A 23,204-nucleotide genomic window follows, 5' to 3' on the forward strand; every position below is an offset into this window, starting at 1 on the left:
GGAGAGTTATTGCCACTGGCGTCATGACCGCTAACAATGCTTGATCAGTAACCCCTTCAATTGCACCTACACGTTCAGCTACCTGCGCTACCATTGCAAGATTGGTTGCCTCATCCTGCTACATCCAGAGCTAATACAAGTTCCTATTCGAATAGTATCGTGGCGTCACAAGTAGCTCGCTACACCAGGAGTTAAATCCAATTGATTGTTAGTTCAATATTCGAATACAATTATTTAATTTATATTTTCAGTGAAGAAATATGTGTTAACATGTTAAAACATATATTATAATTATAATTACTTGCTTGGGCACAAATGGAGCAGTGCCGCCTTCTCTCGACGAAGACCCAGCCATTGCGCCGCCAAGACAATTGCGCTGACCAAGTGCATGATGAGCGCCACGTCCGCCAACATTTTGACGAGCAATGAAATGATGGAAAATATGCTGGTGGACCAGGCATTGCAGAAATGAGAACGTTGAGGAGTGTATCACGGTGGAAACTTGCATTGGATGAACTTACACGAAATTGTACGAGCACTGTGCGTGCGTAGGAGCTATCCTCCTATTTCTTTTGGTGGTTGATGAAGCGCAGCGCTAGAAGGGCGAGGAAGCGCAGCGTCAGGATCATCATGATGTTGATGAACATGTAGTAGTGCATGTCTTCATGCCGGACGTTGAAGACGCTGTCGAGATAAGCTCGAATGGGGACACTACCCACGGCCTGCGGGGCGTTCTCGGGCGGGGAACTCGCATCAAGCAGTACGTTGCTCGCATCGCGACGGCGGTCCTCGTAGTTACCCTTAGATCTCGTCGCTTGGCTTCTCTGCTGTGGCTGCCAGCACCTGGTCAGTGCTCCAAGATAGAGTAACCGTCTAAAGGCTCATTTTAGAAAATCGAGCCGTTCCACGATGCGTAGCTAAACCAGGCGGCAAAAAAGTTGAAACCTACAGTACCTGGTACCTTTTCTAATCTGTTAGTACATTTGGTGCAAATATAGTCTTCTAAATTAGAGACTACGGCAAACAAAACGTTTCTTGTGAACCTAACTACGAATCGCGATTTGACCGCACAAATCGAAAGAGTATGGTCTGGTGCTTTTTTAAAGCTACTGATCGTTAGTAAGTGTTGAGAACTCGTGGAGCTACATCAGACGAAAAAAAATATGTCCATTTCCTGACCCCCGAATTCTTGGATTTTATTTCGGGCGTGTGACACCAATATCTTACAATTTTATCTTATTGTATATTGTCGGAAAGCTCGTGTAAAAAGCAATCGAAGTAGAGTTTTTTTTACAATTTCTACGAGTGTCTTTAGCTTTTAATTTTTGATGTCCGGTTATGTACGAATTTTGATTGGTCAACTTTAACCGCGACTATCTCGAAAACTCTAAGCGCGTGTTCGACTTCAAAACGTCAAATGCAGCAATTACCGGTTGTGTTGAACGGACTGGTTGAATGGAAATACAAAACCAGCAACCGCAAATCCTGTCGCCTCATAATAAATACTAACCTGTTTTATTAAAGAGAGGTATAAGTCCTCTAGGGAGTACCATTTTGCATAACCGCAATAGACGGTGGTGACGACGACGCCTTGTGGCTGGTACAGGCTATCGCTGCCTTGATGCAGAGAAGTCAGGGTGGCGCTGTCGGTTCTTAACGACGCGTTGTTGCGCGCGCTAATAACTTAGTACTGAAGAAATTGGTTCTCCTCAGGGTCCAAGAGCGCCTCTCTTCATTTCTGATGCCGCAATGCTTGTTTCCCAGTGCAAGATGAGATGTGGACCACATCTCATCATGTGGTCGCTACTGGCAGGACATTGAAACGACTGCTTTGAAAAACAGCCCTACCCTGTTTTTCGGAACCAGTCATTTAGGGATAAAGCAGCTCTTTGCGCATATTTGTGTTCGACTTCCACGTTTATGGTAAAATTGCTATTTTGCAGCTGAAGCAGCTGGTTACGCCCCAATCCAGTTATTATCTGCACAAGTCGAGCACGGCCTAAATGGTTGATAAGTAACATTTTGTTTCCCGTGGTCTCTCCTTATTAAATGAGGTGGGTTAGGACATCCTACTTTGATCGCGACATACAACAATTAGTACAAACCGTGACTAAAAGCAGGGGCGGATCTTCATACAGCTGGGCGGGGCCGGTGCCCCCCCCAGATTTTGAGAAGGCCATCCACTTACCCCCCCCCCCCCCCCAATTTTCGGTGGACTCACCCCCCTATTTTTGAACTGCCAGATGGACTTACCCCCTATTTTTGGAGGAATTTCCATAATACAGTAGAAAACTACTGTTTTGATTCCCAGGTGATTACGACTGCCCCCAAACCAGTAGAAGTTCACAAAGTGCGATCCATGTCTTGATGCGTACTGAACTACGAACCAAAATAGAAATCCATTTGCGAGCGCTTCCTTTATATTTAAACGCAGATACAAAATACGCATGGACCGATAGAAATGGCAACACTTACTTACGACAACTCGCGACCGCTTTGCTTCTATGCCAAAATGGCAGACTCTGGTACGAAACACAGTCAACGTTTGGCAACGCTCGCTTCGCCCTGGATGCGTTCGATATCGACACTGCTGTAGCGTGGGGGCTTCTACTAAGGGACGAAACCTCGGATCCTACCAGCTCCAAGTATGGTGTTGCGTACAATCAGCGCCGCAACATTGCAGACACTGAATTTCTGTCACAAAAAGCAGCTAGTTCCGCTTGCAAGGTTTGCACTAGGCAGGATTTTTCACTACCCGTATACCACCCTGACCGGAGATTTTACCCGGACGATTTTTCCGGGTAAAAGTTCAAACACCCGGGTAACGGAGAAAACTTGTCATGAGCAAGTTGTATTAGCAAGTTTAATGCAAGTTTTGATGTATTATGGTATTCATGCCGCGCTACGTGTTTACGTGTGTATTACCTACTATAATGACCACTCTTCCACGTCGCTATCGTCGTCGGAATCGGCATCACCCTCCTGATGAAGGGAAAAGTCGTCCGTATTCGCGAGATCGTCAATTTCCTTATGCACGTCTTCAGCAGTCCGCGCGTTTTCTGGGGGATCTTCATCTTCAGAAGAGAGGTAATCTCCGCCACAGCGTTAAGATTCAATAGAGTTGTCAGAATGTAAGGCGTCTTCATCGCGTCTTCCGAATCAGGAGGGACTTCAACAATATCAAGTCGGGGGCAGCCGGTAGATTAATACGGGGAGGACGCGTCTTCTTTATGCGGAGACCGCGTGTGATATTGGCTTGACACTGCGCATGTGCGGTGAATATCTTCGCAATTGTTGAAACAAATTGTCGTAGTTTGGGGTGAGGCTTCTTGAATGGCGCGTTCGTCTCCCTGTTGGACTGCTATATGGGATTGTGCGTGCCACTAGTGTGTTTGATAGGCCAAACACCTTCCACTCACTGATGAAATACCGCTCGATCCAGGATGTTTTTGTTTGAGTAGGCCCAAAACCTACTCAACAAAAACATTCCACCGCTTTGGTTTTCGGGAACGAAGTTTGTACAGACGGGTGAGAATAAACTCAAAATCACACGCAGCATTCAGCCTTTTAACAGTGTGTAGTACATCGTCATATATTCCCTCTGTCTGAGATGCCTACAACACGAAGTACACCGGCGTGAATTGGTCGCAGGCTGGATCATCGAGCGCCATAATATTGGCGCCGGACACGACGAACACGTGACTACTCCTATGTTAATCCATTACCAGCTTATCGTTTTCCGCCATAAAAAGCAGCTCACATTTTCTCCTAGATTTCACTCTCCGGTACAGCGGATAGCTCTGTGGCTAGCCGGTCGGTGGTTCATTTCATCGCGTCGGTTTCGTCGGTCAAATGGCCATTAACAAGCAGACCTCGACGGCAACTGTGCACAGACTGTATATGTCATTCAGCACTTAGACTTATCTTGAGCGTAGCTTTACACTTAGTAGACGTGGAAGTACTGCTGAGATAGACAATGTTCTTGATGAGGACTACGACCAGCAGTACCTAAAGCCTTTGCAATTCTTGGTCGTTGCGGACCCCATAGGTTTTAGTGCTCAAGGAATGGGGTTTGGACGATATGAGATCTCATTGCGCTGTCACCGGTAACGCTGAGGCTACTTGCACGATCTGGAAGCAGCATAAACTCAAGTGGGACATTAATCTCATGCACGTCGTCTACAGCCTTGAGGCGCACGGTGCGCTTCGTCCTGGACTGCCTGCGAGTGCTCTTCCGATTCATCATTAACATTAAAGGGTGGCTTGAGGCCGCCTGGGCTTACTACGAAAGCGAGGGGAATCGTGTGCTTTGGGAGGATGAAGGAAATTGGTGTGTGAGTTGTGCCGTGTTGGTGGTGCGGTCAGGCGACGCCACGAGACTGTGTCATGGGCAAGAATATCTTTACAAAAATAGTTTTGCGATAATGAAGATAATATCCGTGTTGTACTTGATATATGTATACCGTCCGGGTACGCCTCCGGTCATTAAAAACATCGCCCCAACATGCCCAAAATTTGTCCGGGTGAAATTTCTGGTCCGGGTGGTATACGGGTAGTGAAAAACTTACCGTGCACTACAGTGCGGTTTTCAGTTTTTTTTCAAGCAAACCAGCGTCAAATCCAACTATTCAGGTAAGGCCCTTAATGCAAAATGCAAAAGCTGAATGGGATGCAATTTTTTGATGTCGAGACGCCTGCCACTGAGCTGGAACGCCCATTCTTCATCAACGTGTATGGTTGCGCCGGCATCGTAATAACGGACCGCTATAGCAATGTAACGGGCCATTCACCAAGTGAGCATGCTGTACCATTCGTCAATTTGCCCGATGCCTCCATTATACCCGCGACAGCGTCGCACCAGGAACTTCAACTGCCGTCTAGACGGCTCGTTTTGGCAGCTCCGTCCAAACCGAGAGTTGTCCGTTCGCGAAAATACTAACCAAGGCCGCAAACTTGGTGGTGGCCTCCTCGAACAACGCCATCAAGGCGAATCCACCGCATTGGACTCTTCGCTAGCGACTACCGTGCTCGCCGTGGTGGTGGAAAGAATCTGTGCAAAGCGGTGGGATAACACAAGCGTGTTAACCCACCGTCTACTATCTGATTCAGTGGGTGGGCTAGGGTGACACTAAGGAGGGCCACTTCCTGAGATTTGCTAGGAGGGCCATTTCACAGAGATAGGACATTCAGCTTCCGAGGGAGCAGCCTTGATCTGCAGGTGGCATATGAACAAAACTATGATCAGTAAGACGGGTCAAATTCCAGTGCAAGTTGCTATTGAAAACACGGCCCCAGGACAATCCAAGTTCGAAAATACATGGCAAACTGATTGCTCCTTGGAGGCTTTCTACAGTACCGCAGATGCCGGTACCGAAGATGCGTTTGATGAGAAACGGGCAAAATTAAAAAGATGAGCCGCGAGCTCTCTGATTAGCTCGACAAGCACTGGTGGAAGTACAAGAAAACAATCGTCCGTGTCTGGACTGACCGCTACCAGCATTTCGGAATTCGTGACACCACGTTTGTCGAGGGAGCTCACGCGAAGTGCAAAAATTGGCTGCGCGGGTGCAGCGGCGACTTGTACACAATATATATGGCACTGAGGCCGTGGTGGCAGGCTGCGGCAGCTTCCACAAATCTTATTGCAGAACGTAGCTCAGTACTCGTTCCGTATCTTCTACAAGGTAATCGATACACAGCTGTATCACGCGTGATCACGGTGTGGGCGCTAACGGAAACCCACCACCTGTGAGAAGAAGCGCGTACATTAGTCTATCGACGGGCAGATCGCGATACTTGCTCAGGAGTGTTTCGCGCTGTGCATGGCCGCCCCTGTGTCCACGACCCGAATCGCAATAACCGAGTCAAAAAGTCAGCGTCTACTAAGCCCTCATGACTTCGCCTTACACTGATGGATAAATCGTGATTGTAACGGGGTTACACGCACAAGTGGCTACAACTCACTTGTGATTTTTAACAGATAAAATATCTGTTAAAAGTTTTAGATACTTCCTCACCTTGGTGTAAGTCACACAAATGGATACATTGAAGTGAGCCACCACAATGAGTGGTCCACACATACCCAAAGTTCCTATTGGTAGAAAGCAACATCTTTCTACCAATTAGAGACGTGCGTATTGGCGGGGCTCTGCCAGCCAGCCGTCAACCCCTTTTATAGATGATAAACAGTTTTAGCAGATTCAGGAGGAAGATCAATTTACAAACAATACGGTTCTCGTTTTACCTTAACTAAGCTACTTGGAATCTTTATTTGATTTATACTATACTTGTGTACTCAAGTATGATTAACTGAAGTTATTACTAATACCTACGCTTCCTCGTACACGTAGCGCAACGTGTAAGCTAAAGTAGTGAGCCAAAGTAGGCCCATTACGCCTGGTATCACTTTGTAGTCTGTCCAACGACCGACTGCTTGACGTTCGTACGAGGTGTACGAACGCGGAACCGAGAACCACATGAGCACGGAAGTGACCATGGAGAGCTCCAACACGCCTGCAACGCATGTTGCACGCGCTGACTGCCCCCACTTGTCTGACCCAGAGTGGGAAGCCCTTCAACGACTGTCAACAGCCATTGGAGAAGCGGCGATAGCTACGATGCTGCGTACGCTATCGCCGACGGAGCAACATGGTGTTGCTCTGGGGTTCATCATGAAGGAGCAGCGTGATGCTGCTTCCTCAGTGACGGCGTCGTCAGGGACGACACCGCGTGCTCAACCATTAAAGTTGAGCGTAAGTAATTACGTGGGAAGAGAGGGCGAGCCTCTCCTCCGATGGCTTGTCGAGCTCGACACAGCCATAGCGGCTCGACGCATCGTCGACCCGCTGTCAAAGGTCGCGTTCGCCATGTCCTGCCTTGGCGGACGCGCAAGGAGTTGGGTGTACGGGCGCCGACTCTCCGATCCTACGTGCTTCAGCACGTACGAAGTATTCAAAGAGGAGCTCAGACAAGCGTTTGAGCCCCCGCAAAACGAGTTCCGGTCGAGGGCGGAGCTCCTCGACCTTCAGCAGGGTAAGCATGACGTCCATGCTTACGCGCAGCGCGCACGATATTTGGTATCAAATATCGTGACTAACCCGATTGACGAGGCGGCCAAGGTCATCACGTTCATGAAAGGACTTAGAGATGGGCCCGTGAAGACCTATCTCTTCCGAGAGTACCCGAGTACTCTCGAAGCTGCAATCACCCTTGCCATGCAAGAAGAGCTTAGCCTGCGACAGGCTAAACACCATGTAAACGTACCGAGGCCGCAACCGCGCCCGGTAGTGAGGATGGGAGGTCCGGAGCCAATGGACCTCTCGAACGCAAAAACTGCTGGTTACCAGCAGCAGGGAGGTAACGTGCGATGCTTCCGTTGCGGAAGGATCGGTCACTTTGCACGGGAGTGCACAGCTCCCATGCCCCCTGGAGGTGGCCGTCGTGGCGATGCTAGGCATCGCCGCGGACCAACAAAAAACGCGAACATCCAGTAGGCGCGGGGCGCCCTACTGGTAATGCCGTCACGCGTGCCGACATCGGGCACGCGACACGGAGGACTGCAGTCCCCAGTGAGACCAGATCTCACTGCAAGAAACAAGATGACAGGCCGAACCTAGTCATCTTGAAGGTTTACTCGAAGAGAGCGAGTGACTCTCTTGGAGCTTTGGTAGATTCAGGTGCGTCGAACAACTTTGTTCGACTACGAAGCCTGCCGCGACTTGACTTCGAGGAGGTAGATACACCTCGAAGTCTTCTGGAGGTACGACTGGCAACAGGTGCCATCGTAAAGACCGAGAAGCGCGTCGTGAACGTGCGCTTCTCGTACAAACAACGAGTGTTTGTCGAACACTTTATCGTCCTGGACATAGACGATAAGTTCGACGTGGTGATGGGCATGCCGTGGCTTGCACGGCATGATCCGGTAATAGACTGGAAGAAGCGCACTCTCATGCGCTTCGGTCGCGACAGCGCAACAGAGAGCGATGGCCCTGTTACCACAGCGCACGCACCAGCAGGTGGGTGCGGTTCACCAGTCGAGACAGTGCTTAACGCTGCTGTCCCGGAGTGCCCAAGGAGTGCGCGAGGGCGCGCACAAGTGAAACCCGCGCCGGCAATGCTGCCGACGTCGGAAGAAAAACATGTGTTGGTTCCGGGAACCAACACCCACGTTCAAGCGTGTAAGGGACAGTCCCTGACCCGAAGAGGTCAGGTCGACAACGACGCGTCGGCTCCGGGAGCCGACGCACCCTCGGTCACGAGGGGCTCCGCCAATGAATGGCGTCGAGGTGACGAAGGCGTGTCAACTCCGGGAGTTGACACTGCAAACAGTGCGGACGGTTGCAAACGTACCGCACTGACGCAATTTGCATGCTGTCGTGCAGCCGGGCTGCACGACGAAGCGCCATGCGATCAAGCCGGGCTTGATATCGCGCGCCCGCAGACAGGGACTGCCGGCGAAAGGACACATTACCGTGCAGCCGGGCTGCACGAAGGAACATGCGGTCAAGCCGGGCTTGATACCGCGCGCCCGCGGACAGGGTCCGCCGGTGAAGAACTGTCCACGGCCGGGCCTGGACCAGAAGAACAACTGTGCGGAGCCCGGCTCCGCACAACAAGAAGACGGCGCAAGCGGAGAACGCTGCGCAAGTCTCGGTCCGGGACCGAGACGCATCAAGAGCAGTCTGCTGGGCAGACTGAGGCGGTGACGTTGGATGTCGAGACGCTGAGCGTCTTGACGCGCACCGATGCTGGATTCCAGTATCGTGAGATGGAACTCGCTAATCCTCCGACGACGGCGTCGGAGTTGACTTCGCTTCCAGCTCATGGCTGGAAGCGCTTCACGCACGACTTGCACGATGGACGCATCGAGCAAGTCTGCGTTCTTTCGGACAGCGAAAGAACGGAGAGCGAGAGCGAAGAGCTGAGGCAGCTCTTCATGGGAAGTACCACTGAGAGTGAAGACACTCTCAGTGCGAAGACGAAGCGAGAGCGCTTCGAAGAACAAGGTTGGGACTCGTTAAAGTCGAGTCCCTATTACGAACTGTTGAGGGAGTACGAAGACGTACTCCCGGAAGAGATTCCTGCGGAACTTCCGCAGGATAAGGGTATTCAGCACGAGATTGATCTCGTGCCGGGCACGAAGTACTGTGCCACGCGGCAGTGGCCACTACCGCGAGAGCAAGTAAAAGCAATCGACGATTTCTTTGAAAGTCGTCGCAAAGCTGGACAAGTGCGGGAATCGAAGTCCCCGCACAGTGCTCCGACGTTCTGTGTCAAAAAGCCACAGGGCGGATGGCGCATCGTTCATGCCTACAACAAGCTGAACGATGCGACGGTACCGGCACAGACGCCGATACCGCGAAAAGATGTTATCATCGATTCGATGGACGGGAGCACCGTTTACAGTGCTCTCGACTTGCGAGATGGATTTTATCAAATCCTAATGCGTGAGAGCGATATCCCTCTCACAGCAGTGAACACGCCAAGCGGCATGCTCTGGGAATGGCTAGTAATGCCGCAGGGGCTTAAGAACGCCCCTGCGACTTTCAACAGGTGCGTGACGCACTTGTTGCGCTCGGTGCGCGACTTCGCACCGAGCTACTTCGATGACGTGTTCATCCACAGCCGAGCTGTGGACGGGAAGACCGACGTAGAGATGGACAGGGTGCATCTCCGGAAGCTACTTGAGCTTATGCGAAAGCATAAGCTCTACGCGAACCTGAAGAAATGTATCTTCGGGGCGAGCGAGATACCCGTCCTCGGGTGTCTCGTAGGGAAAAATGGTGTTCGCCCTGACCCAGAAAAGGTCAGAGTGATTAACGAATGTCCAACGCCTTCAAGTGTCAAGGAACTGAGGCAGTTCCTTGGCTTGGCCACGTACTTGTGCAAGTACGTGGAGGACTACGCGGGCAAGATCCGCCCGCTGTCACAACTTCTTAAGAAAGAAGCTGTGTGGAATTGGACACCCGATTGACAAAAGGCATTCGATGCAGTCAAGCGGGGCTTGACTGAGGCGCCGATCTTGGCAGTGGCTGACCAAGATCGCCCATTTCACGTAGTGTGTGACGCATCGGATTTCGCGATCGGATGCGCGTTGATGCAGCACGATCACGAGGGCCGTGATCGTGTCGTCTACTACCAATCGCGTCAGCTGAAGCCAGCTGAGCGCAACTATCCGGTGCATGACAAGGAACTCCTTGCCATGAGTACGCACTCGCAAAGTTCCGAGTGTATTTGCTTCGAAGCAGACCATTTGTGGTCTACACCGACCATGCTTCACTGCGCACCGCAGTGAAGTCGCCACACATATCACAAAAAATGGCGAGATGGCTCTTATTCTTTGCGGAATATAACTTCCGGGTCGAATACAAACCCGGAAGGTTGAATGTGGTGGCCGACGCGTTATCACGTCGGCCGGACTATACAGAAACTGCCGACGTCAATGCAATTGACGCCATGCGATCGAGCACACCCACGCCGTCTCTGTTGGGCGACGTCAAAGCCGCGTACGCGCACGACGCGAACACGAAGATCTTGCTGGCCTATGGCACAACACCTTCTGGCAAGGCTCGCCAGAAGCTGCCCAAACATCTGCGTGCGCGTGCACACCGCTTTCGTGTGTACGACGGAATACTACTTTATAATGCAGTCGACGACAACACGGATCGCGTTGTCGTACCGAACGATCATGACCTGCGACTCAGGATCATATATGAATATCATGATGCCCCGACTGCGGGTCATCTCGGACGTGAGAAGACATATGTCCTTCTCACGCGCGACTTCTACTGGCACCACCAGTATAAGTGGGTGCGCAAGTACATCCGTGCTTGCGAGGTATGCCAACGCGTAAAGCCTGCGCCATTCGCGCAGGCTCCGTTACAATCACTACCGACTCCGTCGGAGTGTTGGAAGTCCATGTTTTTGGACTTCATCTTTGGTCTTCCCCCGGACAGCGGAGGGAATACCGATGTTGTGGTCTTCGTAGACTGCTTCAGCAAGATGGTACATCTTGCTGCGGTGCCGGCAGAAGTGACCGCGAAGCAGACGGCCCATCTGTTCGTCGACATGGTGTTCAAACACCATGGCATGCCGTCCAACATCGTGTCGGACAGAGACCCGCACTTCACAGCGCACCTGTGGCAAGAAGTGTTTACACTTCTTGGGAGCCAGCTTTCAATGTCGACTGCGGACCATCCGCAGATGGACGGTCAAACCGAGCGCGTGAATCGCGTGCTCGTCGATATGTTGAAGAGCTACGCTCACTCGTTCCAATACTGGAGCGAGTGCTTATCGATGACAGAGTTTGCCATCAACAACTCAGTGCATGCCTCGACCGGGCATACACCGTTCTACGTGGATGCCATGCGGCATCCACGTCTACCGAGTTTACTCGGAGTGATGGCTCCCACTTTAAGTGGGGGAGGATCTACGACTGCAATACAGCAGCCGCAGAAAACCGCTGACACTTGCACAGTGTCAGCTGCAACAATGGACAAACCACATGAGTCTGCGCCCTGCGCAGACTCCCCCAACAACAAGACCAACGACCACGGGTCTGCGCAGGGCGCAGACACCGCAAAGAACCACGCAGAGGCCGGGCCTCTAGCGGAGAACGAGCTGAATGACTTCAGCTCGGATGCAATCAATTTCCTTACCAAAAGACAAGCCGTAATCCGGTTTGTCCAGGACGCAATAGCAGCTTCTGTTGATCAACAGAAGCTGAACGCAGACAATGTGGGCAGAGGCAACACAAATGAATTCAAAGTTGGTTCATTGGTTTTGCTAGCTACTCAAAACCTGCCTAAACATGCAGTTGTGGATTTCGGAGCAAGTAAGCTTGCTCCGCGCTTTATCGGGCCGGTCACTGTGTTGGCACGGCACGGCAACGCATACACGCTAGACATACCGTCTAGCATGCGCCTCCATCCGACCTTTTATGTCGGACGGCTGAAGCCATACCTGCAGCAGGAGCCAAGTGGCTCGCCTGACCGAAGAGACAGAGTCGGCAGGGGAAACCCTCCTCTCCAGCGCGTAGTCGCGCTGGAGCAGTTAATACAGTCGGGCCTACAGCCCGACGGGCATGTTCAAGGCGGTCTGGGAGACCGCCACAACCGGGACACGATGGTACAGAGCGGCAACCTCCGCGCTCTGAAGGTACTCCACGACCGTCACTTGGTCGTGGAGCGTCACGAGATGAAGGTCAACATGGCGTTGACCATCGGGGCGTGTTTCCACCACCTCCGCCACTGCTGCGAGACGCACGCGGAGAAATTCGCTGGATCGTCCAGCGAATTGTTGATCATAGGAAAACAATCCGAGGTCCGGATTGTTTTCGCATTCGCTGGAGAGGTTTCCCTCCCCAGCACGACACGTGGGAACCACGGAACGTCCTGATGGAAGACGTTCCGGACATGGTGAAGGAATACGAAGCCCACCACGCACTACCAGCAAGAGGGCAGTGCGAGCGCTGTAGTAATCTACAACACCTGACGACTCGCGTGCTGGATAATTAGCACGGAGATCATTGAAGCTTTCAGGTATACATATAGTATACCTGTTGTGGTCGCGGTTGCTAATACGCACCGCCACCTGGACGGACAGTGCGCACGGCGCACGGACACCAGCCTCCACCGCAAAAGCGTTGAGTTGCTAATCCTTGCCTCGCTTCGAGAAGGACTCGAAGTGCTTTGGCGCTTGCTAACCTGAGCACGATAAGCAACAGAAATTCGCTTAGAGATGTCGACGCACAGACACGGTCGACATCGAAGAATCGTACACAGACACTGTGTTGTCTGATCCCGTGGTAGCGGCGCACCTCGCCCTACCGCGCATGTTACTCAGCAACAGAGAGCTTACCCTCTGTTGCAATGGCGGTCTTCACCTTGGTCGTACTCATTGCGGATGAGTACGGAAATCCCCAACACAACCAATTGACAAGCTGTCAATATTAATTGACGTGTCGAGACCGACACGTCTAAGCTTAATGGGGGATGGTGTAAGTTACACACAAGTGACGACAGTCACTTGTGCATGACAATTGTCACTTATGGTTTAACAGATAAATATCTGTTAAAGGTTTTAGATACTTCCTCACCTTGGTGTAAGACACACCAATGGATACATTGAAGTGGGCCACCACAATGAGTGGTCCACACCTACCCAAAGATCCTATTGGTAGAAAGCAGCATCTTTCTACCAATTAGAGATGTGCATATTGGCGGCTCTGACACCCAGCCGCTGCCAATCCCTTTCATAGATGATAAACAGTTTTTAGCAGTTTTAGGAGGAATATCAATTTACAAACAATACAGTTCTCATTTTACCTTAAACTAGCTACTTGGTGTTTTATTGGATTTATATTATACTTGTGGACTCAAGTATAATTAATTCAAATTATTAATAAACTCCTACGCTTCCTCGTACACGTAGTGCGATGTGTAAGCTAAAGTAGTGAGCCAAAGTAGGCCCACTACACGCAACACCAGGAACTCGAACGCGCTCCGGTTCGGGAGCGTTCTGCTTGCCGCACCAGCCGCGGCTGAACCGAAATTCGCGCTGCTACATTGGACAATGCCAACCGCCTAGCAACAGATCGCACCTCGTCATTTAAAGTCCGCAAGAAAAGTACTACACGATGAAGTACGCGCTACACTGGTAATTTTCAACAATCAAACGTATTGATCGAGATACACAGTTCTCATTTTACCTAATCTAAGTCACTTGAAATCCTATCTTACTTAACTTATATTTGTGTATTCAAACATAATTAACCTAAGTAAATACTAAGTACTTACGCTTCCTCATACACGTTGCGCAACGTGTAAGCTAAAGTAGTGAGTCAAGTTAGACCCACTACAGTGAGCACTGCAGGCGACGCGGGAATCGCGGCTGGACTAGCCGTGGCAACTGAGGACGAACCGGCGGCGCGACGAAATGCGGTCGCAAGGCCAGCGGGACGAGCTCTGCCGGGCTTCCGACAGCCCGAGGATGCCGGGTACAACATAGAGGTAGTAGGCAGCGCGGCGGATGGCTCAGAGCAGCAGGGACGAGATACAGCAGTACCGTAGCGACGACAGTAACGGGAGAAGCCACGGAAGCGACACGGGACGACGCCAAGGCGAAGCGAGTACGACGAACGAAGACTTGATATGAAGGGACGCGATCACTGACGCGGCGACTTGAAGATGAGAAGAGACGAGAGCAAGAAACGGCGGCGAACCGAACGCCACATGACGAGGTGAGCACGAGAACGGCGAACGAGGAGCGAGCCACGGACCATACGTCATCGACACCGGAGGCCCTCACGACGGTGACGCGAGGGTCAGCGCCGAGTACGGAGACCCGGCCACGAGACCGAAGTACGGGTAAGAGTGGAGCGACGACACCAGCGCCCGAGACGAACTGCGACGGCAACACGGCGGCTGAGGACGAAGTATCAGCTGCACACGACGATAAGGTAGTAGTCACTACCACAATTGTGGTGGGCACCATTGAGACGAGCACCAGCGGGACGAGTACGGCGGCGAGTTCACGGACGCCGACATCGCTGACGACGACGACGGCGACGCCTCGGGCAGGGATGGCCGAGGCGACAGCACGGATGGGTGACCAAGGGCGACGACGGAAACGAGTGACGTTCGCGGAACCATTGGAAACCGACGACGAGCCGCGTGCAGCAGTTTGTGTCGACGGTGAACCAGCGCGAGCACCGCGACGGCGACATGGTGCGACGAGTGCAGGCACGGCGGTGACGAAGAAGAAACAAGGTGCAGCAGTAAGGCCAGGTGGTGAACGACCGCTGTAGTGGGTCTAACTTGACTCACTACTTTAGCTTACACGTTGCGCAACGTGTATGAGGAAGCGTAAGTACTTAGTATTTACTTAGGTTAATTATGTTTGAATACACAAATATAAGTTAAGTAAGATAGGATTTCAAGTGACTTAGATTAGGTAAAATGAGAACTGTGTATCTCGATCAATACGTTTGATTGTTGAAAATTACCAGTGTAGCGCGTACTTCATCGTGTAGTACTTTTCTTGCGGACTTTAAATGACGAGGTGCGATCTGTTGCTAGGCGGTTGGCATTGTCCAATGTAGCAGCGCGAATTTCGGTTCAGCCGCGGCTGGTGCGGCAAGCAGAACGCTCCCGAACCGGAGCGCGTTCGAGTTCCTGGTGTTGCGTGTAGTGGGCCTACTTTGGCTCACTACTTTAGCTTACACATCGCACTACGTGTACGAGGAAGCGTAGGAGTTTATTAATAATTTGAATTAATTATACTTGAGTCCACAAGTATAATATAAATCCAATAAAACACCAAGTAGCTAGTTTAAGGTAAAATGAGAACTGTATTGTTTGTAAATTGATATTCCTCCTAAAACTGCTAAAAACTGTTTATCATCTATGAAAGGGATTGGCAGCGGCTGGGTGTCAGAGCCGCCAATATGCACATCTCTAATTGGTAGAAAGATGCTGCTTTCTACCAATAGGATCTTTGGGTAGGTGTGGACCACTCATTGTGGTGGCCCACTTCAATGTATCCATTGGTGTGTCTTACACCAAGGTGAGGAAGTATCTAAAACCTTTAACAGATATTTATCTGTTAAACCATAAGTGACAATTGTCATGCACAAGTGACTGTCGTCACTTGTGTGTGTAACCCCGTTACACCATCCCCCCATTAAGCTTAGACGTGTCGGTCTCGACACGTCAATTAATATTGACAGCTTGTCAATTGGTTGTGTTGGGGATTTCCGTACTCATCCGCAATGAGTACGACCAAGGTGAAGACCGCCATTGCAACAGAGGGTAAGCTCTCTGTTGCTGAGTAACATGCGCGGTAGGGCGAGGTGCGCCGCTACCACGGGATCAGACAACACAGTGTCTGTGTACGATTCTTCGATGTCGACCGTGTCTGTGCGTCGACATCTCTAAGCGAATTTCTGTTGCTTATCGTGCTCAGGTTAGCAAGCGCCAAAGCACTTCGAGTCCTTCTCGAAGCGAGGCAAGGATTAGCAACTCAACGCTTTTGCGGTGGAGGCTGGTGTCCGTGCGCCGTGCGCACTGTCCGTCCAGGTGGCGGTGCGTATTAGCAACCGCGACCACAACAGGTATACTATATGTATACCTGAAAGCTTCAATGATCTCCGTGCTAATTATCCAGCACGCGAGTCGTCAGGTGTTGTAGATTACTACAGCGCTCGCACTGCCCTCTTGCTGGTAGTGCGTGGTGGGCTTCGTATTCCTTCACCATGTCCGGAACGTCTTCCATCAGGACGTTCCGTGGTTCCCACGTGTCGTGCTGGGGAGGGAAACCTCTCCAGCGAATGCGAAAACAATCCGGACCTCGGATTGTTTTCCTATGATCAACAATTCGCTGGACGATCCAGCGAATTTCTCCGCGTGCGTCTCGCAGCAGTGGCGGAGGTGGTGGAAACACGCCCCGATGGTCAACGCCATGTTGACCTTCATTCAGACGCCCACGACCGCGACGGTCGTGGGAGTACCTTCAGAGCGCGGAGGTTGCCGCTCTGTACCATCGTGTCTCTGGTTGTGGCGGTCTCCCAGACCGCCTTGAATATGCCCGTCGGGCTGTAGGCCCGACTGAATATCCGCTCCAGCGCGACTACGCGCTGGAGAGGAGGGTTTCCTGCCGACTCTGTCTCTTCGGTCAGGCGAGCCACTTGGCTCCTGCTGCAGGTATGGCTTCAGCCGTCCGACATAAAGGTCGGATGGAGGCGCATGCTAGACGGTATGTCTAGCGTATGTGTTGCCGTGCCGTGCCAACACAGTGACCGGCCCGATAGCGCGGAGCAAGCTTACTTGCTCCGAAATCCACAACCGCATGTTTAGGCAGGTTTTGAGTAGCTAGCAAAACCAATGAACCAACTTTGAATTCATTTGTGTTGCCTCTGCCCACATTGTTGCGTTCAGCTTCTGCTGATCAACAGAAGCTGCTATTGCGTCCCGGACAAACCGGATTACGGCTTGTCTTTGGTAAGGAAATTGATTGCATCCGAGCTGAAGTCATTCAGCTCGTTCTCCGCTAGAGGCCCGGCCTCTGCGTGGTTTCGCGGTGTCTGCGCCCTGCGCAGACCCGTGGTCGTTGGTCTTGTTAGGGAGTTCGCGCAGGGCGCAGACTCATGGTTTGTCCATTGTTGCAGCTGACACTGTGCAAGTGTCAGCGGTTTCGCGGCTGCTGTATTGCAGTCGTAGATCCTCCCCACTTAAAGTGGGATATCACCTGAGTAAACTCGGTAGACGTGGATGCCGCATGGCATCCACGTAGAACGGTGTATGCCCGGTCGAGGCATGCACTGAGTTGTTGATGGCAAACTCTGTCATCGATAAGCACTCGCTCCAGTATTGGAACGAGTGAGCGTAGCTCTTCAACATATCGACGAGCACGCGATTCACGCGCTCGGTTTGACCGTCCATCTGCGGATGGTCCGCAGTCGACATTGAAAGCTGGCTCCTAAGAAGTGTAAACACTTCTGCCACAGGTGCGCTGTGAAGTGCGGGTCTCTGTCCGACACGATGTTGATCGGCATGCCATGGTGTTTGAACACCATGTCGACGAACAGATGGGCCGTCTGCTCGCGGTCACTTCTGCCGGCACCGCAGCAAGATGTACCATCTTGCTGAAGCAGTCTACGAAGACCACAACATCGGTATTCCTCCGCTGTCCGGGGGGAAGACCAAAGATGAAGTCCAAAACATGGACTTCAACACTCCGACGGAGTCGGTAGTGATTAACGGAGCCTGCGCGAATGGCGCAGGCTTTACGCGTTGGCATACCTCGCAAGCACGGATGTACTTGCGCACCCACTTATACTGGTGGTGCCAGTAGAAGTCGCGCGTGAGAAGGACATATGTCTTCTCACGTCCGAGATGACCCGCAGTCGGGGCATCATGATATTCATATATGATCCTGAGTCGCAGGTCATGATCGTTCGGTACGACAACGCGATCCGTGTTGTCGTCGACTGCATTATAAAGTAGTATTCCGTCGTACACACGAAAGCGGTGTGCACGCGCACGCAGATGTTTGGGCAGCTTCTGGCGAGCCTTGCCAGAAGGTGTTGTGCCATAGGCCAGCAAGATCTTCGTGTTCGCGTCGTGCGCGTACGCGGCTTTGACGTCGCCCAACAGAGACGGCGTGGGTGTGCTCGATCGCATGGCGTCAATTGCATTGACGTCGGCAGTTTCTGTATAGTCCGGCCGACGTGATAACGCGTCGGCCACCACATTCAACCTTCCGGGTTTGTATTCGACCCGGAAGTTATATTCCGCAAAGAATAAGAGCCATCTCGCCATTTTTTGTGATATGTGTGGCGACTTCACTGCGGTGCGCAGTGAAGCATGGTCGGTGTAGACCACAAATGGTCTGCTTCGAAGCAAATACACTCGGAACTTTTCGAGTGCGTACTCATGGCAAGGAGTTCCTTGTCATGCACCGGATAGTTGCGCTCAGCTGGCTTCAGCTGACGCGATTGGTAGTAGACGACACGATCACGGCCCTCGTGATCGTGCTGCATCAACGCGCATCCGATCGCGAAATCCGATGCGTCACACACTACGTGAAATGGGCGATCTTGGTCAGCCACTGCCAAGATCGGCGCCTCAGTCAAGCCCCGCTTGACTGCATCGAATGCCTTTGTCAATCGGGTGTCCAATTCCACACAGCTTCTTCTTAAGAAGTTGTGACAGCGGGCGGATCTTGCGTAGTCCTCCACGTACTTGCACAAGTATGGCCAAGCCAAGGAACTGCCTCAGTTCCTTGACACTTGAAGGCGTTGGACATTCGTTAATCACTCTGACCTTTTCTGTGGTCAGGGCGAACACCATTTTTCCTACGAGACACCCGAGGACGGGTATCTCGCTCGCCCCGAAGATACATTTCTTCAGGTTCGCGTAGAGCTTATGCTTTCGCATAAGCTCAAGTAGCTTCCGGAGATGCACCCTGTCCATCTCTACGTCGGTCTTCCCGTCCACAGCCCGGCTGTGGGTGAACACGTCATCGAAGTAGCTCGGTGCGAAGTCGCGCACCGAGCGTAACAAGTGCGTCACGCACCTGTTCAAAGTCGCAGGGGCGTTCTTAAGACCCTGTGGCATTACTAGCCATTCCCAGAGCATGCCGCTTGGCGTGCTCACTGCCGTGAGAGGGATATCGCTCTCACGCATTAGGATTTGATAAAATCCATCTCGCAAGTCGAGAGCACTGTAAACGGTGCTCCCGGCCATCGAATCGATGATAACATCTTTTCGCGGTATCGGCGTTCGTAGCGTACCGTCGCATCGTTCAGCTTGTTGTAGGCATGAACGATGCGCCATCCGCCCTGTGGCTTTTTGACATAGAACGTCGGAGCACTGTGCGGGGACTTCGATTCCCGCACTTGTCCAGCTTTGCGACGACTTTCAAAGAAATCGTCGATTGCTTTTACTTGCTCTCGCGGTAGTGGCCACTGCCGCGTGGCACAGTACTTCGTGCCCGGCACGAGATCAATCTCGTGCTGAATACCCCTTATCCTGCGGAAGTTCCGCAGGAATCTCTTCCGGGAGTACGTCTTCGTACTCCCTCAACAGTTCGTAATAGGGACTCGACTTTAACGAGTCCCAACCTTGTTCTTCGAAGCGCTCGCTTCGTCTTCGCACTGAGAGTGTCTTCACTCTCAGTGGTACTTCCCATGAAGAGCTGCCTCAGCTCTTCGCTCGCTCTCCGTTCTTTCGCTGTTCGAGAACGCAGACTTGCTCGATGCGTCCATCGTGCAAGTCGTGCGTGAAGCGCTTCCAGCCATGAGCTGGAAGCGAAGTCAACTCCGACGCCGTCGTCGGAGGATTAGCGAGTTCCATCTCACGATACTGGAATCCAGCATCGGTGCGCGTCAAGACGCTCAGCGTCTCGACATCCAACGTCACCGCCTCAGTCTGCCCAGCAGACTGTTTCTTGATGCGTCTCGGTCCCGGACCGAGACTTGCGCAGCGTTCTCGCTTGCGCTGTTCTTTGTTGTGCGGAGCCGGGCTCCGCACAGTTGTTCTTCTGGTCCAGGCCCGGCCGTGGACAGTTTCTTCACCGGCGGACCCTGTCCGCGGGCGCGCGGTATCAAGCCCGGCTTGACCGTATACCTTCGTGCAGCCCGGCTGCACGGTAATGTGTCCTTTCGCCGGCAGTCCCTGTCTGCGGGCGCGCGATATCAAGCCCGGCTTGATCGTATGAGCGCTTCGTCGTGCAGCCCGGCTGCACGACAGCATGTAATTGCGTCAGTGCGGTACGTTTGCAACCGTCCGCACTGTTTGCAGTGTCAACTCCCGGAGTTGACACGCCTTCGTCACCTCGACGCCATTCATTGGCGGAGCCCCTCATGACCGAGGGTGCGTCGGCTCCCGGAGCCGACGCGTCGTTGTCGACCTGACCTCTTCGGGTCAGGGACTATCCCTTACACACTTGAATGTGAGTGTTGGCTCCCGGAGCCAGCACATCTTTTTCTTCTGACGTCGGCAGCATTGCCCACGTTGGGCTCACTTGTGCGCGCCCTCGCGCACTCCCTGGTGTAGTGGGTCTAACTTGACTCACTGCTTTAGCTTACACGTTGCGCAACGTGTATGAGGAAGCGTAAGTACTTGGTAATTACTTAGGTTAATTATATTTGAATACACAAATGTAAGTTAAGTAAGATAGGATTCCAAGTGACTTAGATTAGGTAAAATGAGAACTGTATTGTTTGTAATTGACCTTCCTTCTAAAACTGCTAAAACTGTTTATCATCTATGAAAGGGGTTGACAGCGGCTGGCTGTTAGAGCCCCGCTAATATGCATGTCTCTGATTGGTAGAAAGATGCTGCTTTCTACCAATAGGATCTTAGGGTAGGTGTGGACCACTCATTGTGGTGACCCACTTCAATGTATCCATTGGTGTGTCGTACACCAAGGTGAGGAAGTATCTAAAACTTTTAACAGATATCGTATCTGTTAAATTTACAAGTGGCTTGTAGCCACTTGTACGTGTAACCTCGTTACACTCACCCTCATACCGTCCGTTGCCGTGTGTACCGTTGAAGCTGCTGCTGCTTCAATAGTTGGTGTAGCTGGTGCCCGTGCAGCACCTCGCTGCCTCGCCCGCCGACGCCGTCCGATTGCCGCCATCATTTTCGCAGCTACCGGTGCTCTGGTCAAGGCGTCCGCCACCACGTTCGTCGTGCCTGGGCGGTACTCCACCGCGAAGTCAAACTCTTGTAACGTGAGCGCCCAGCGACGTAGCTTGCCGGTTAAGTTGGGGCTCGTCATTAACCATTTTAATGCTGCGTGATCTGTGACGATGATAAAGCGACGACCATACAGGTACGGTCGAAACATTTTGATCGCCCAAACCACCGCGAAGCACTCAAGCTCCGTTATGCCATACTTACTTTCCGTACTGCTGTTGACTTTGCTAGCATATGCAACAGGTTTCCAGCCGTCACCATGGTCCTGCATCAGACAGGCACCAAGTCCCGCCTGACTCGCATCCGTGACTACTCGGAACGGCAGCTGAAAATTAGGATGGATTAGTAAGGGTTTCTCCGTAAGAATCAACTTGATCTGTTTAAACGCCGACTCTTGCTCCTCTGACCATATCCACTCAACATCTTTCCTGAGCAATCTAGTGATAGGCGCCATCATGGCCCCGAAACCTTCCACAAACCGGCCGTAGTAGCCGGCCAAATGTACAAATCGCTTCGCCTCAACAGTATCTGTTGGTCGTGCGAAGTTCCGCACCGCGGAAACCAGTCGCCCTAATGGCCGCACGCCATCACTGCTCAACTCGTGGCCCAAATACTCCATGGACCGCGTCGCAAACATGCACTTCTTGAGTTTCAGGGTCAGCCCAGCCTGAGCTAACCGTTCCAATACATTAGCCAACTCAATTACGTGGCGCTCAACACCACCGCGTGTGAACACTACAATATCATCCAAGTAGACTAGGCATGCCACCCACGTTAACCCCCATAGTACTCCATTCATCATGCGTTGAAAAGTAGAAGGCGCATTGGTTATACCGAAGGGCATGCGTACGAACCGATAAAGCCCCTTTTTCGTGGTAAAAGCGGTTTTGTCCCGATCGTCAGGTGCAACTCGAATTTGCCAGTAGCCTGCTCGTAAGTCGAGCGTAGTGAACAGTAGGGCATCACCCAACGCCTCAAGCGTCTCGTCAATGCGAGGGAGAGGGTAGACATCCTTCTTCGTCACCCTATTCAACGCACGATAGTCTACACCAAATCGCACTTCGCCGTCCTTCTTCTTGACTAGAACTACTGGGAAGCCCCAAGCACCATTGCCCTCTTCAATAACACCGGCTTGTAGCATTTTCGTTACATTCTCTTCAATAATCGCATCTTCTGTATGTGCTTGGCGTCGCCGTTTCATCATGATGGGCGCCGAATCTCCAGTATCGATGTGGTGCTCCACATCCAAGGTCGTAGCAGGAGGGCACTCACTATCATTCGCAGTCAATGAGCGGTAGACACGAAGTAGTTTAGTAACTAATACACGTGCATTTGGCTCATCGACTCCAATATGTGCATCACTTTCGTCATTCAAAGGCGTAGTGCTATCGCCAAGCTCGTCGATCCATTGCTCCACTCGTTCCGCCTCCATTTCCCCACTCATCGCTAGCATGGACATATCCGAGTCCATCGACACCCACGTGCCAAGTTGCTTCTTGTTCGGGGGTTTCGCAGGCAGCTCACCACTGTTGATCGCCGGCACCCAGGCGCGCCAATTGCGTGCTGTAGTTACCGTGGCCGCTAGCGTCACGACGCCAGTATACTGTGTAGGTAGGAATAGACCACACTCGCCACCTGTTGCTGCCACTGATACCTCTACCGGGGTCACCGCGTGCTCTTGGAGTCGTGTCTTGCCAACCATACGCACTGCAGCTATCTGTGCCCTACCACTGCTGTCGTGGGTGCGGAACGGAATAACCACGGCTCGCCCATTGTCGTGATATCTGACTTCGTTATGCTCGAAGTCCATTGTGGCGCCTCGTGACCGCATAAAGTCTACACCTAACAGGAACTCGTTCGTACATCCTGCTACCACGCACGCGTCGACTTCAATATCTTCCTTGAACACATTGCTGAATCGAAACCGCCACACGCCAATCACGTCGAGTAGGAAGCCCCCAATACCTTCTACGTAGTCTACAGGCGCCTCCATGGCTACCT

General features: G+C 52.1%; 1 protein-coding gene across 1 annotated transcript; it reads right to left on the reverse strand.

Moving 5' to 3' along the window:
- Window positions 1-563: 563 nt before the first annotated feature.
- Window positions 564-23,196, reverse strand: IUM83_08592 (Gag-pol fusion protein; the record flags this gene model as incomplete). Its single annotated transcript, XM_067932974.1, has 2 exons — window positions 564-747; window positions 22,058-23,196. 2 exons carry the CDS (start codon window positions 23,194-23,196, stop codon window positions 564-566), a joined length of 1,323 nt encoding a protein of 440 aa, XP_067794139.1.
- Window positions 23,197-23,204: the final 8 nt, after the last annotated feature.

Source organism: Phytophthora cinnamomi (genome assembly GCF_018691715.1).
Source record: "Phytophthora cinnamomi strain GKB4 chromosome Unknown Contig26, whole genome shotgun sequence".
NCBI classification, from domain to species: Eukaryota; Oomycota; class Peronosporomycetes; order Peronosporales; family Peronosporaceae; genus Phytophthora; species Phytophthora cinnamomi.